Source organism: Artemia sp. Qi Xiang Cuo, chromosome 20 (assembly GCF_049724085.1).
Source record: "Artemia sp. Qi Xiang Cuo chromosome 20, ASM4972408v1, whole genome shotgun sequence".
Classification (NCBI taxonomy): Eukaryota; Metazoa; Arthropoda; class Branchiopoda; order Anostraca; family Artemiidae; genus Artemia; species Artemia sp. Qi Xiang Cuo.
In genome coordinates this window covers 12,515,265-12,528,834 of record NC_142813.1, presented here as the reverse complement: position 1 = coordinate 12,528,834, position 13,570 = coordinate 12,515,265, and the positions used below count along the sequence as shown (strand labels likewise).

General features: G+C 37.7%; 1 protein-coding gene across 1 annotated transcript in view; it reads left to right on the top strand.

The window, feature by feature from the left end:
* Positions 1 to 12,577, top strand: part of LOC148939878 (transcription factor MafF-like) — a 41,277-nt gene extending 28,700 nt beyond the window's left edge. Inside the window, exons 2-3 of the mRNA XM_089106425.1 lie at positions 6,604 to 6,779; positions 11,764 to 12,577. Of these exons, the coding sequence (XP_088962551.1) occupies positions 6,604 to 6,779; positions 11,764 to 11,968 (381 nt within the window). The 3' untranslated portion in view covers positions 11,969 to 12,577. The remainder of the gene's footprint in view (positions 1 to 6,603; positions 6,780 to 11,763) is intronic.
* The last annotated feature ends 993 nt before the right edge of the window (positions 12,578 to 13,570 follow it).

Sequence of the window (13,570 nt, the reverse complement as noted above, 5' to 3'; positions counted from 1 at the left end):
GTCTCGTCATTTCCACCTTTCTCTAATTGTAAACACAAGGATCTACAAATTTTGTCTGCATATTCCCTGATACTAGTTGAGGTATCGAATGTGACTACCTCTGTTCTTAGCCTCTTGGAGATGCTTGTCTCAATGAATCTTGTTTTAAAAGATTCAATTAGAGTACTGATGTCCTTGGGCTCTTTTTCCTTAATTGCCTCAAAATGTTTAAGGGCGCTTCCCTTTAATCTGGCTGCAACGCATTGCTCTTTGACCTTATCCTCAAATAATTCAGTTAGTTGCTCGAAATTTTTTAATTTTTCGATTAACTCACCAATGTCGGAATATCCCACATACTTCGGTTTAATTTTTTGCGGTTTCAAGTACTGTTGATGGGGAGGTCATTTTTTCCTTCGGTAAAGTCATTTTTATTCCAATGTACCATTTTTATCTATCCTTTTTAACCTAGTTTTTCTAGTAGCCACTAGTTGTTATGATGTGTATTCTATGGTATTTGGGGGTTGTAGTCGTAGATGCCTTTATTCTCCCTTTATAGGGGAGATAAACTCTGGCCCTAAGGTAATTAAACTTTGGTAGCGTGCCTTAGGCTGTAACCGAACTAATGAGGCGTAGGGGAGAATGGGGCGAACTTGGACACTTTTTAGTTTTCCAAGCATAACTAGGTACTGGATTGACATAAAACAATTTAGTGTGGGTCGTTAGAAAGGTAAAAGTCTGGCAAATAATGGTGAATTTTTTCAGATTTTTAAGGATCACCCTGAAGCGTGAGTACCATGAGAGTAGGACCTTGTCAAGTGTCCAGTTTCGCCCCGTACACGGGGTGAAATTGGACAGGCATGGGGCGACCTTGGACAAGACAGTTTTAAGCAGTTAAACTTTATCCAAATACAGAATATTCGTGTAAAATGATACATAATCAGTCAAAATCATATGAAAACTCAAAATCGCATAAAAAAATCAGCCGAGAACATTGAACGGGCATCCGGGTTTTAACTAGAATTGTCATTTTAAAGCGTACATCGAAAGATCACAACCAAAGACAAGCCCCTGAACTGCACGACTGGTTCCACCAGCTGAAGAGGGGACATGAAGCTTCAGTTCTATGTCGGTAACGTCTATCTCAGCAATATCAGGAAGCTGAGGAAACATGAATTTGTCCCCTTGTTTCCGAAGAAAGTTAACCCTCGCAAACTGCTTTTCTACAACATCAAGAACTTCGCCAACATAATACACAAGGGCTTTCTTCTTTCCATACTCGAACTTGACAAGAACAAAGTCTCCGGCTTGAATGTCCTTGTGTACCTCATCCTTATCAGCCTCATGGAGGTGCAGAGAATCGTCAGATGAATTGTCGTCAAGTTCAATGTCATCACCACTACTTTCCACTGGAGATTCAATTTGCTTTCTTTTCATGGCAGTGGGCTGCTTGGCCTGCTTGGGCATAGGCTTTTTACTCTGCTTTTCCTTTCTTGCTCGTGCTTCAGCTTCTAAAGCTTCTTTTTCGGGTGTATCGGTAAGAATACGAGTTCGACCTTGCTTTCTCGCATTCCTTCTGGACTTTGTCATATCTGCTCTTGGATAGGGTCTTACTGCTTCAGGAGTCTGTTTTCCTAGCTCGCTTTGGGGATGAGAAGGTGAAGGAGGAGAGGGAGAGGGTATTGGCTCCATATCGAGTAACGAATCGTCCAGGGGTGAACTATTTGTCACCTCAGCAGGTAGAAAGTCTACCTCAGAAAATACACTTCTGTTGAAGGGCCAAATTCCAGCTTTCGTGAAACCAACTGTTATATTTTCCTGGTTGAACTTGCGAAGGAATAGTTCTTTGCAGAGCTGGGCAGTCTCGTGACTTGTAATTAGTTGACCTGGATGGATCTGCAACCAAGTGTTCAGTGATTCTCTCATCGCAAACTTGATTGGTCCGTAGACAGAGACGTCCAATGGCTGTAAGCGGTGGGACCAATGGGGAGGAAAGGTCAGGAGGTGGACCCAATTATCTTTGCACAGCCGCCCTAATTCCACCAAAACATGGCTATTGTGGTTGTCAAGTAGCAGTAGTACAGGGTCTTCTTTCGATGGCTTCACCAGCTTGATGAAGTGCTCAATAGCAGCTACAAAGTTGATGGAAGTCATCCAACCACTAGGGCGAGAAAGCCCGAGACATCCTGTGGGGTCTTCTCGAAAAAGCCGGTCGTTCACCTTCACCTGGGGGAATATAAAAACGGGGGGAAGAGCTTGACCAGTGGCTGAAATAAACCCGAGCATTGTAACATTTTCCCCTCTCTCTGCTGACACTGTCTGGGAAACTTGCTTCGATCCTTTCCTTGCGATTGCTTTTGGAGCTGGCAATACAGTAGGAACCCCAGTTTCATCACAGTTCCAGATACGGTTTGGTGGGAACTTGAATTTTTCGTAGAGTTTCTGCAGGTTGTTGAAGAACAGATTCACAACCACTGGATTGAAGCCAGCAGCCCTTGCCTGGCTCGTATTTTCAGGCTTACGAATAGATAGCTCTGGGTTTCGTTTCATAAAGCCTGAGAACCAGTCAACCCCAGCTATGTCGTCTCGCACCCAGCTCTCCGGCGTTTCGACGCCAATCAATTTGCCCCATTCAAAGGCAAGTTTTCTCGCTTCTTTCGGAGTGAGGCCGTGATTCATCAGCTGACATTTTAGGAGATACTCTACAAACTCTTTTTCTTGTTTGTTAAAGAAAACAGTTTTTCTCTTCAGGTTGGGCGATGGGCTTGGGCGACCTGGGGGTGTAACTGGATTCGCTCGAGGTTCTTCAGTAACTCCTTGTCGATTTTTCTGAGCATAGGCGACGGTTGATATCTTCAGTCCGTAGGTTTTTGCGGCATTTCTAATAGATAGTCTACACTCTAAGACTGCATTCACTGCCTGCTCCATGGATTCGCCATCTGGTAGATCGTGTTTCCTGATGTAGTTGCGAATCATTGTACAACTAGAAAGAACAAACAGTAAATGCACAGGAAATAACCTGAAAATAGCTTTAAGAAGCAATGATATGAACCGGGTCCCTCCTTACTTACAGTTCGTTGCCATGAATTGTTTGATCATGTAATTAAAAAAAATTATATTAAAAATTAAATTTTTTTTTTTTTAATTAACTGCTTTTGTTATTAAGGGGTCATTCTTAAAGCATTGGAACAAAATTTGAACTTTAGCGTAGAGTGAGGTATTGACTAGGGGGTGAACCCCCTAAAATACGGAATAAAAATATACGAATATAGTTTGTTACGTGAGTGAATTCATAAGTTACGTCAGAACAAAATTTCGAGAAAGCCATTTAGCCAAAAAATAAATAAAATTGATATACAAATTTTGTTTGAATTATTCATGTACAATGAGCCAAAATTGAAGCTGCATTAATTCAAAAACGTCCTGAAATTAAATTACAAAAGACTAGTTTTTTTTAACTGAAAGTAAGGAGCATAATTAAAACTTAAAACGAACAGAAATTATTCCGTATATGAAAGGGGTTGTCCCCTCCTCAACGCCTCGCTCTTTACGATAAAATTTTTTATTGTTTAAGAAAATAGAGTTGTGAGAAGGAGTCAAACTTTAGCGTAGTAATGAGTGTGGCGTTGAGGAGGGGATATACGGAATAATTTCTGTTTGTTTTAAGTTTTAATGCTGCTCCTTTCATTAACCTAATGAAACAGCCAACTTAACCTCGTTGTATTGTGCGAAAAAAAAACACATCTACACACAAGCAACGCCATCTAGCATCATCGACAAACTCCAAATATTAGTTAAGAAATTCTCTAAAAATTGCCTCCAAAGAGGCAAAGACATTCTCTAAAATGATAAACAAAAATAGCACGGGGTGAAGTTGGACACATGGGGCGACATTGGACAGTGTCCAAAGTTGCCCCCGAATTTCTGTCCAATCTCGCCCCTATCGAACCAATTTTAGAAAATGGCGTCCTGAAAAAGAAGTACTCGGAATAGACAAATCACAATCAGGACATAGATAGAGGATGTATCTAGCAACTGTACAACATCAACAACAAAGAAAAACTACCACCTTTTGTTACCGCAAATCGAACTGATGTTGCGACTCCCAGATTTTTTTTAAGCATCTAAAAACTTTCTTACCTCTTATCCTGGTGTTAACAGTTCCGTTAGTTTTCAAACTTCCCGCCAATGTAGACATACATAAGCCCCATCTACCCTATTTTTTGTGGATCGATAGAAGCAATAGGCTAGTTGTCAGGTTCGACGTCCAAGTTTGCCCCTGTCCAATTTCGCCCCATTCTCCCCTACCGACTGGGTATGTTCGAGAGGCTAAAAGTAAATAATAGAGAGGCTGTCTAAACTACAACAATTTTATTAATTTAACAACTGATATGATCGGAGAAATTCTGTCTACTGGGACTGGCTGTCCGCAGTAGGTCAAAAGGTTCAAAAACAACGATAATATATCAATAAGATATTTAAACAGCTACAATGATAAGACAAAATTCCAAGGTATTTCTAAAAACAACGGACCAGAGGTCAGTCCGGCATAAAGTTAGTATCAGATTCCCCCTTCCGATAAAATGTATCTTTTATACATTTTTATCAACCACACCTTCCCACGTAATCGCTAGGAAGTGGTAATTTCTCAATTTCCCGTTAAACAGAACTTAGCAGGATATGTTCCTTATCTTAATAAAAAGTGGTATATCGAAACTTCATATTTGCGTCTTATATATTTTTACTAAATTAATAATTAACTAAATTAGAAAGCTTTACCACATCTGTATATAATTTATAAGACCACACTGGCTAAGTACAACAAGATGAGAAAAAATCTCAAGAAGATGATAAAACGATGATATTTCCAGGCAGTGAAAATTATTGTATATTACAATATTAGACTCATAATTGTAATCAATAAGCTTGTTATTACTGCTGCCAAAACCTCACCATAACACTAAGCTGCCTGAGGCTAACACAGCTATGCATACTCCTCCCTCCCAATCTATTCATATAAATCATTTTAAATCATCAACATAAATCATTTAGCAAATTTTCTTAAATAATCCCTTAATAATTGAGAGTTGAAAGAAGTAAAATATGTGTATTTGCTAGGGGAGGGGGATTTTTTGAAGTTAAACTGACCAAACTGAATCAAAACTAAGCTCAGGCCACATAGGCTTGTTGCCTTCAGTATTGGAGCTTCAAAAGTCTTAACGCCTCGGTTAGGTACTTCTATTATTCAGTGTAACAATTTTTACATGACTGCAGACTTAAAATAAAATGAGACATGTACAATGTCTGTGAAATATGCACTAAATATGCCTTGATTTTAGACATCTGTTTTTGTACAGGCTGTAGATTTGTAATTAATCAGCTAAAAAAATCTTAAATAGCAATTTGGTTGAAATCTAATACTATTTGCAAAACACGTACTTAATCAGTTTTTATTTAGGACATTCATCCTTTGATGCTATGGTTTTTAAATATTAACAATTGCTCATTTCAGTCTATTCTCGAAATAATTCCTAAATCATTGGGAGTTGAAAGAGGTTTAACATGTTTATACATATGAAGTTGAGGGCCATGGGTTCACAGGGGCGTGGGGGAGGGGGTCTAACTTTGGGTTGAGGAATTACTGACTTTAAGAACTCAGGTCCACCAGTTAGCACATACCAAGCTTGGTAGAACTGTGCCAAGCATTTTGGGGACTATGGTACCTATGGTGGAATAGTGGAGCACATGTGCTACTTTAATATGTACACTTGGTGTTTGAAAGTGGGCATCACTTGCTTTGGAATATCAGATTATACTGTTAAAAAAAATAGCATCATTAGGATTTTAGAAAAATCTGACATGTCTATTGTATGTGAAATATTATACTATATATACTTTGTTGGAAATTGAGCATAATGCATAGTTGAGGTCCTTTGATTAGAATTAATCCTACTCAATGCTTGAGGATTTTTAAAGGTATCACAGGTGGTTTTCATTCATTAACATTTTACTATTTAAGGTCCTTCTGTTAACAATTACTGGCTCTTTGTGAGTAAAAAAAAGTACAAAAAAAGTACAATAGGCCTACTCCTGTCTATGCAAAATTGGTAGTTGTGTGGTTTTGGAGGGGCTGCATACCAACTAGTATTGTATATTGATTTTCCTGTATTAGTATAATCTGAATATGGCGTAGTATATCCATTTTTTACTAAATGATAGGCTATTTGTATAATTCGGATGCTACACTACCTTATCCCTGGGGACTGCACTTATCACATTGCCCCCAGACTCACCATTTTTGTCACTTTCTAGTATTTCGATTAAAATACTACTCATGAAATTTTGTTTTGATGGTAATTTAAGGGCTGCAGAGGCAATTGGCTTTCAAGGGCCGTAGATCGTCCACCAATCAGCTTTGATGCTTAAGAAGGGCGCTATAACTCATAACTTGTGATCTAACAAGCTCTTCCTCACTTTTTTGTGGCCCTCCACTCTGTAGAATGACCCATGCAAAAAATGAATACCACCAAGGGGAAATATCACTTGCATCATCTAGGATCATGTAGAGGCTTCAAAAAAAGGATTTCAATCTTTGATACATTTAACAGACCTGTACCTTTTTTTAAGGATTCAAATTTGCCTCTTTCCCCATCTCCATGTTTTGGAATAAGTGATGAAGAACTAGTGTCAGTATCAGTTCGAGACTTAAATCGTCATTTAAAATTGAGAGGCCTGAGCAGAGAAGAAATCGTAAAAATGAAGCAAAGACGAAGAACCTTGAAGAATAGAGGTTATGCTGCTAGGTGAGTGGGGTGTCCCCCTGTTCTATTTGAATACATATATAAAAAGCAAGGGAAATCCCTAAATTTTTGTTAAAGGTATCTCTTTCCTTCTGAAAAATTGATGGCATGAACATGTTTTCTTTTAAGGAACTTCATTGCAACAGGTGGGGGGAGCGAGGTCTAAGTGTCAAAAAATCCTTATAAAAAACATATTCTGTCTCTTTTCCTTTCCCCCTCCACTCTTACTCTTGTTATTCTAAGAATAAATGGTGATTGCTTTCTACTTAGAAATTATTTTCTAGAATTTACTTTGAAATGCTTGAAAGATAATTTTCTTAAACTAGAAAAAGATTTTCTGTCCACCAAAATTGCAACCTATAGTAAGAGTTATTCTCAAGGGTCATTGTAAGAAGTTTGGCAATTTTAAAAGCAAAAGAAAAAAAAAATCTGAAGCAACCAAATATACTGGGAACTGGGTACCTTTTTTGTTTCCTTTTATGGCAAAATTGCAGATTCTTTATTTATTTATTTATTATTCAGAAATGGAATAAGCCATTGGCTTGTCTCATACAGCACAAATTACATACCATGAGCAACACTAATAAAGAATGAAAAAAAAAAATATAAACTTCATAATAAAACAAAAAAATAAAAACGAAGATACCCTACAACAAATATACATTTCACGGTCCTAGGTATTGCCTTTCATAAAATGAGGTCTCAACTAATGATTTTTTGAAAGCCGCAACATTATTCACCAGAACTAATCGGTGGGGCAACGTGCTCCATGATTTTACTGAACGACTTACAAAGGAACTCTGTCTAACTTTCTTTGATACCCTTGGCTGGTACAATTTTAAAGAGTTCTGCCGTGTAGATGTATTATGACCAAACTCAAAGAAATCTTCCCAAGGCACATGGTCAATACCCTTTATGATGCGGAAAGTGTTGACAAGGTCCATTCTGTCCCATCTGAATTGCAGAGATGGTGAGCTCAGGCTACTCAATCTTCGCTCATAAGGTAGGTATTTCAGATAAGGGACAAATTTGGATGCTCGTCTTTGCACTTTTTCAATCAACTGTGCATCAGATTTTCTAGTTGGATACAACACAGATGAGCAGTATTCAACAGCAGGGTGAACCATTCTCTTATACAATGTGGTAAAACTTCTCAGGTTAAACCTTCTGAAAGCTCTTTTGATGCAAAGCAAACCATAGTTTGCTTCACACGAAACAGCTGATGCTTGCTTGTCAAACCTCAGCTGATCATCAAAAATAATACCGAGATTCCTAATAGAGTTGACAAGGCACAGCGACACTTCACCAATGAAGTACCGGTATGCCACATCTTTCGCGAAGTACTGCGTGACATGACATTTCTTCTGGTTAACAAACATAGAATTTAAATTACACCATTCGAACAATACTTCCAAATCTCCCTTTATAAGTGTCACATCAACCGGGAGGTGACACCTCTGTATAGCTTTACATCGCCTGCAAACATTTTAATGGTGTTGAGTCGGATTACCTGCAGTAAATCATTCATAAACAAACAGAATAAAACTGGTACCAGGCAGTTACCCTGAGGAATCCCGCTAGGAACTTCACATCCTTCAGATAGTACCTCATCAACCTTCACTTTCTGTGTCTGATTAGTTAGGTAATCCTTAATCCAAGTCATGCTTCTATATCCAATCCTGTACTTTTGATATTTTTCCACCAGCAAGAAATCCAAACCTTGTCGAATGCCTTGCAAAAATCAATATAAATACAATCAAACTTTAGGCCTGAATAAGCCATCTTTTGAAAATCATTGATTACTTCCGTTAACTGCGTGTTACACAATCGATTTTTTTGAAAACCATGCTGTGCCGTGCTCCACAATTTATTTTTTCTAAATAATTTTGGATCCGATACACAATTACTTTATCCATAATTCTCGAAAAAATCGACATCTTCGAGATAGGGCGATAATTCGTAAAATCTGACCTTGGTCCACCCTTGTGAAGGGGTCTTATGACTGTCTTTTTCCATACAGCAGAGCGCTTACCAGATTACAAATAAAGATTAAAAAGAAATGCGAGTGGAGCCGCTAAAGAAGAACCCAGTTCTTACAGAATAACATTTGAGATACCCTTTATTTCAAGGGCTTTATAAAAAGAAAGCTCACGGATAATTTTTTGGACAAGCTCAGGCACTACATCAGAGCCATCATATTGTGAGTGGAGCCGCTAAAGAAGAAGCCAGTTCTCGCATAATAACATTTGAGACACCATCTATATCAGGGGTTTTATCAACAGAAAGCTCGCGGATAATTTTTTTGACGAGCTCAGGCTCTACATCACAGTCATCATATTGTGACTCATTCAGAGCCTCTGCTATGAGCAGAGGTCAATTTCATTTGGTGAGTTTTTGAGTTTTGTGAATAATATATCCGGCTATAATGCGGGTAGTAAGGCCTAATAATAATAATATTCCCGTCCAATCTCTTCTAATTTAGCATGTCGATGGAGGCACAGCAGCAACTAGTGCCCAAACATAAATCTTTCCCAGCATCCCACTAGATTATTAATTATTTCTGGATGAAGCGTTGTTGTAAGGAGGTCTCCACAAAATCAAATTGAATCTTTTCTTTGGAATCTTGGCTTTCAAATGGATACTTGTGCTGGCTTTAGCCAATGTTTTGACTTTTTATCTTATTTTATGATCTTAGCCAAGTCTGCCTCAATGTCTCTAGTTGTTTTTTTCTATGCTCTCTATCTGTCCATCACTGCATATGTCTATCAAATACTTTTAATGATTTATTGCATTCGTTAGTATCGGGTAAAAACAAAAATGCACATTTTATTTCTAATTTTTTAAACTGCTACTGTTACTAACTTTTATTCTGCTTGGTGCAAGGTAGCCTAGAAAAGTTTTTTTTTGTTTTTTGTTTTTATTATGTAAGTTTTTCTCCTGTAAAGGCTATGCAATTAAGGTATCAAAAAGGAAGGCTTGGTATATAGGATTTATTTTTTTTTTATTTTTTTATTTTATTTATTTTTTGGTATATAGGATTCATAGGATGAATGTAAAATTATTGCAGCTTTTTCTTAAAGGTAAGATTACATGATGAGTGAAACCATGCGGTTCCGAATAAATTGCACAATTTAGCGCATGGATTCGAGCCAAAAGAAGCTCTGTCGAGCGATTACGTATATATATATATATATATATATATATATATATATATATATATATATATATATATATATATGGTACATCAGATGGCACCTGCGTTCTTTAAGGGTTGGGATTTGTAGAGTTGCGAGGGCAGATTCGTAAGTGCCTTGGTTTCTAGGAGGATTTTTAAGGCGCTTTTTTGTTTTGATTTTTTTTTGTCATTATTGACTGTAATCCTCAGATCCACACACCTTCTTGACTTCTTTCTTTAAACGCTACCTTTTAATCTGTCTCAATTTCCTCTTTTTAAGAAAATTTAGCTTTTCGCATTCAAATACTCTCTTTTAGGGCATCTGTCCAAAATTTCTGAAATTATCCCCATCCTCTCTACCTCTTCTAGTGCAACCGCTTCTTAGGAATGTGCTAATATTGTTTTTTTTTTTAATCTGTTAGTTTTTAACACTTTTAACACAAAAGAATTTTAAGACAATAATAGAATACAATTCTGGGCGACTCGGTCTCCAGTCCCTGAACTTTTCAGTCCAAATGAAAGAAATCATGTGTTGCTTTTACTTTAAGTCGAGCCCTGGTGTTAATAGAATAGCTGCTCTGTTAACTAGTTGAGCATACCTGCAAACAGAGGATAGAGACCCCTCTAAAATGCGTCTGAGTAATCTCTTGAGGGTGACTATTAAAAATTGTCATAGAACCTTAATTTTCTAAGCCTCGTTTTTAGGCTCAGCGGGTTCAAACACGGGTTGTTCTCGTCTAGTGCATCAAACGTTTTCACAAAGCGGATTTTCGAGGAAAACACGGGGTTGAAACTTCGCAGCTGTAAACGCTTGATGCTGAGGAATGGAATTTCCCTCTCAATTACTCGGACTATCTGTCTTGGCTTTCTCTACAATTAGCCATGTCTTGATGCCTACTGCAAAATGCTTGATTTTCAATTTAAAATCAACTGTTTGGGATCCTAACGAGCAAACTTCATGGGCTGTGAATTCAGGATGGTTAGCTGTTTTTGAATTTATTGCCAATGAACGCAGAACTCGGGTTTGAACCTGGTATTTCTGCGGGTTCCAGATTAATGGAACCCAGGTTCAAACACGGAAAGAACCCGGTAGCTGAAAACGCTTAGAAGCGGATTCGTGTTGAACCCGTAACCCTAAAAACGCTTAATGTAGAACTCGATAGCAACCCGTGTTCGAACCCGGTGCCTGAAAACGAGGCTCTAGTGTTGTCCAGCCTGCCTTTCCTCGTGATAAAAACTGTGTGATACATTTCTTCTTAGTTCTTGGACCTATATTGTGATTTGAGGCACCAAATGCATTTAAAAAAGTATCTCTAAATATGTAAGGAGGTAAATCTTATTGAAAAAATTAATAGATATTTCATATGTTTATGTATTGAGAATGTAGTTATATGTACTTCAGTATAGACTTGGTCAAATTGGCCCAAAAAATGATTTGTTTACTTGTTTGATTTCCAAACTATTTATTGTTTACTGATTACAATTGCCATTTTTGGGGAGTATCCTAATGTACACACAGATTTAAGAGGCAATTAAGTGCTTTGGCGCTAAAATAAGAAGTCAACATGTATCTGTAAAGCATTTACTCGCGTGACCACCCCTAAAAGATAAAAGTACCATCATAGTGGTCCTTTTAATCTATGCCTTGATACATAGAATAAGTGTTGTTCTTTGTTGTAATTTAATTCGTTTATTATGTTGTAGTTTGTTTCATGTTTTTCCGCTAGTATTGTTTGGATAAGAGATTGAGCTGTTAGGGGTGAATACTATGGAAGCCAACAAATAAATATAAAAAGAACTTTTTTATTTCAGTTGCCGGGTCAAAAGAATTGAGCAGAAAGACGAGCTCGAAAGTGAAAAAGGTCAAGAAATACTTGAGTCAGAAACGTACCAAGAGGAAATAGCAAGACACAGAAATGAGATTGAATCTTGGCAAAGGAAATATGAAGCTCTAAGAAATTTTGCTATTTCAAAGAAAATTCATCTTCCCCCTGAGCTTGATATACCAATGCGATAAGAAAATTTACAAAAGCTTTGTTTTCTGTATGCATTGAGTTTATGGCTCAACTTCGTTAAGTTTTCATAATAGTGGAATGTCGCTTCAGCAACCGGATTTAACGTCGCTTAATTCCAAAACTATCTCTAGTGGGTGAATATTAGGTTCGCTTTTGTTCACGATCAAAGTCTAAAAATTCGTTTTTAAATATTACCTTCTTGTTAATGTCCTGGTAAGTATTGACAATGGAAATTCTTTTTGAGATATTGACTCACAGGGAATATTTGGGGGACTTTTTCAAGACAACCAGTAAATTCCGCTTTCATTCGCAGACTGTTTCAAGAATTCCCCATGAAATATAGAATTCTGGGTAATTGTCTTATAATAGAGCTTTGTTTTAGTGGCTATTTTTTTAGAGTGCTTCCCAGTGTTGAATTTTTGTTATCTTTTTCTTCTTTTTTTTACAATTTAGGCTACTTTTGCGGACTAAAGCCTAGGACATTTTAGGACAGCTGTAAAAATATCACAAAAGTGAACTGATGAGTGTTGGTGGAAAAGAGCTTTAATTCAGTGAAGTCATTTAAATTTTATGCTCATGGTTGTGGGAAATATATGTTTTTAGATATCCTGTTTCTCTGTCTAATTTAGGTAATTTCATCTTTTAATGACTTCGAAAATTCTCATTGGATAGCTCACTAATATTGCCCCATAGGAAAATAAGGAACTTTGACCTAGCTGGATCAAAAGCTGATGTAGCGTATCAAGGAGGCACACTTGTGCCTCTTTAAAGAGGCGACCCACCACAATGTTAAGCGATTTCCGGTCCTAGCGGTCGCAGAGAGACGGCGGCGATCGCATTTTGTAGCCTAAGCTCAAACTAAGAAACATGCAAAATTTCACCCCCCCCCCATCCGCCTTTATCTTCATGGGGGAAAGCGGGCCAGAAGTGTCGACCCTCCCACCACAGCTCCCCCTTTAACGTTGTCCGATCGGGCTGAAATTTAGAGGATAAGCTTTCCTAGGGCCTGGGAACTTATCCTTGAAATTTCAGCTCAATCCGACCACTCCTTTCCTGTTTTCCAAAAACCAAATATACCCACTTAATGTTCATCAAATTATTTTTTTTGTTAGCCCCGCCTACAGGCCACATTTGGCAACGAATCCAGGTGAATGAGGACTCATTCGAACCGGAATTCGACCTGTTAGGGCCTTTTGATATTTTCAGACCAAAAAAATTATCCTCCGAATTTTACATTTACGAAAAACCTCGTTTTCCTATAAGAGCCCATGTTAAATTTTCCCACCACAGCCCCTCTTTAACGTTGTCCGATCGGGCTGAAATCTAGAGGATAAGCTTTCCTGGGACCTGGGAGCTTATCCTCAAAATTTTAGCTCAAGCCGATCACTTCTTCCCTGTTTTCCAAAAACCAAATATCAAGTTTTGTGGGGATTTGCTTGCGTCAAAAATAGATACCACAGACTAAAAATTATGTAACGTGTATCTGTGGTACAGTGGTCGCTATTCCTGACTGTCAGGTGGAAGACCCGGGTTCGATTCCCTGTCAGAAATTTTTTTTTATATATTGAATTTAAAGTTTAAAAAAGAAACTCAGTTTCTTTTTT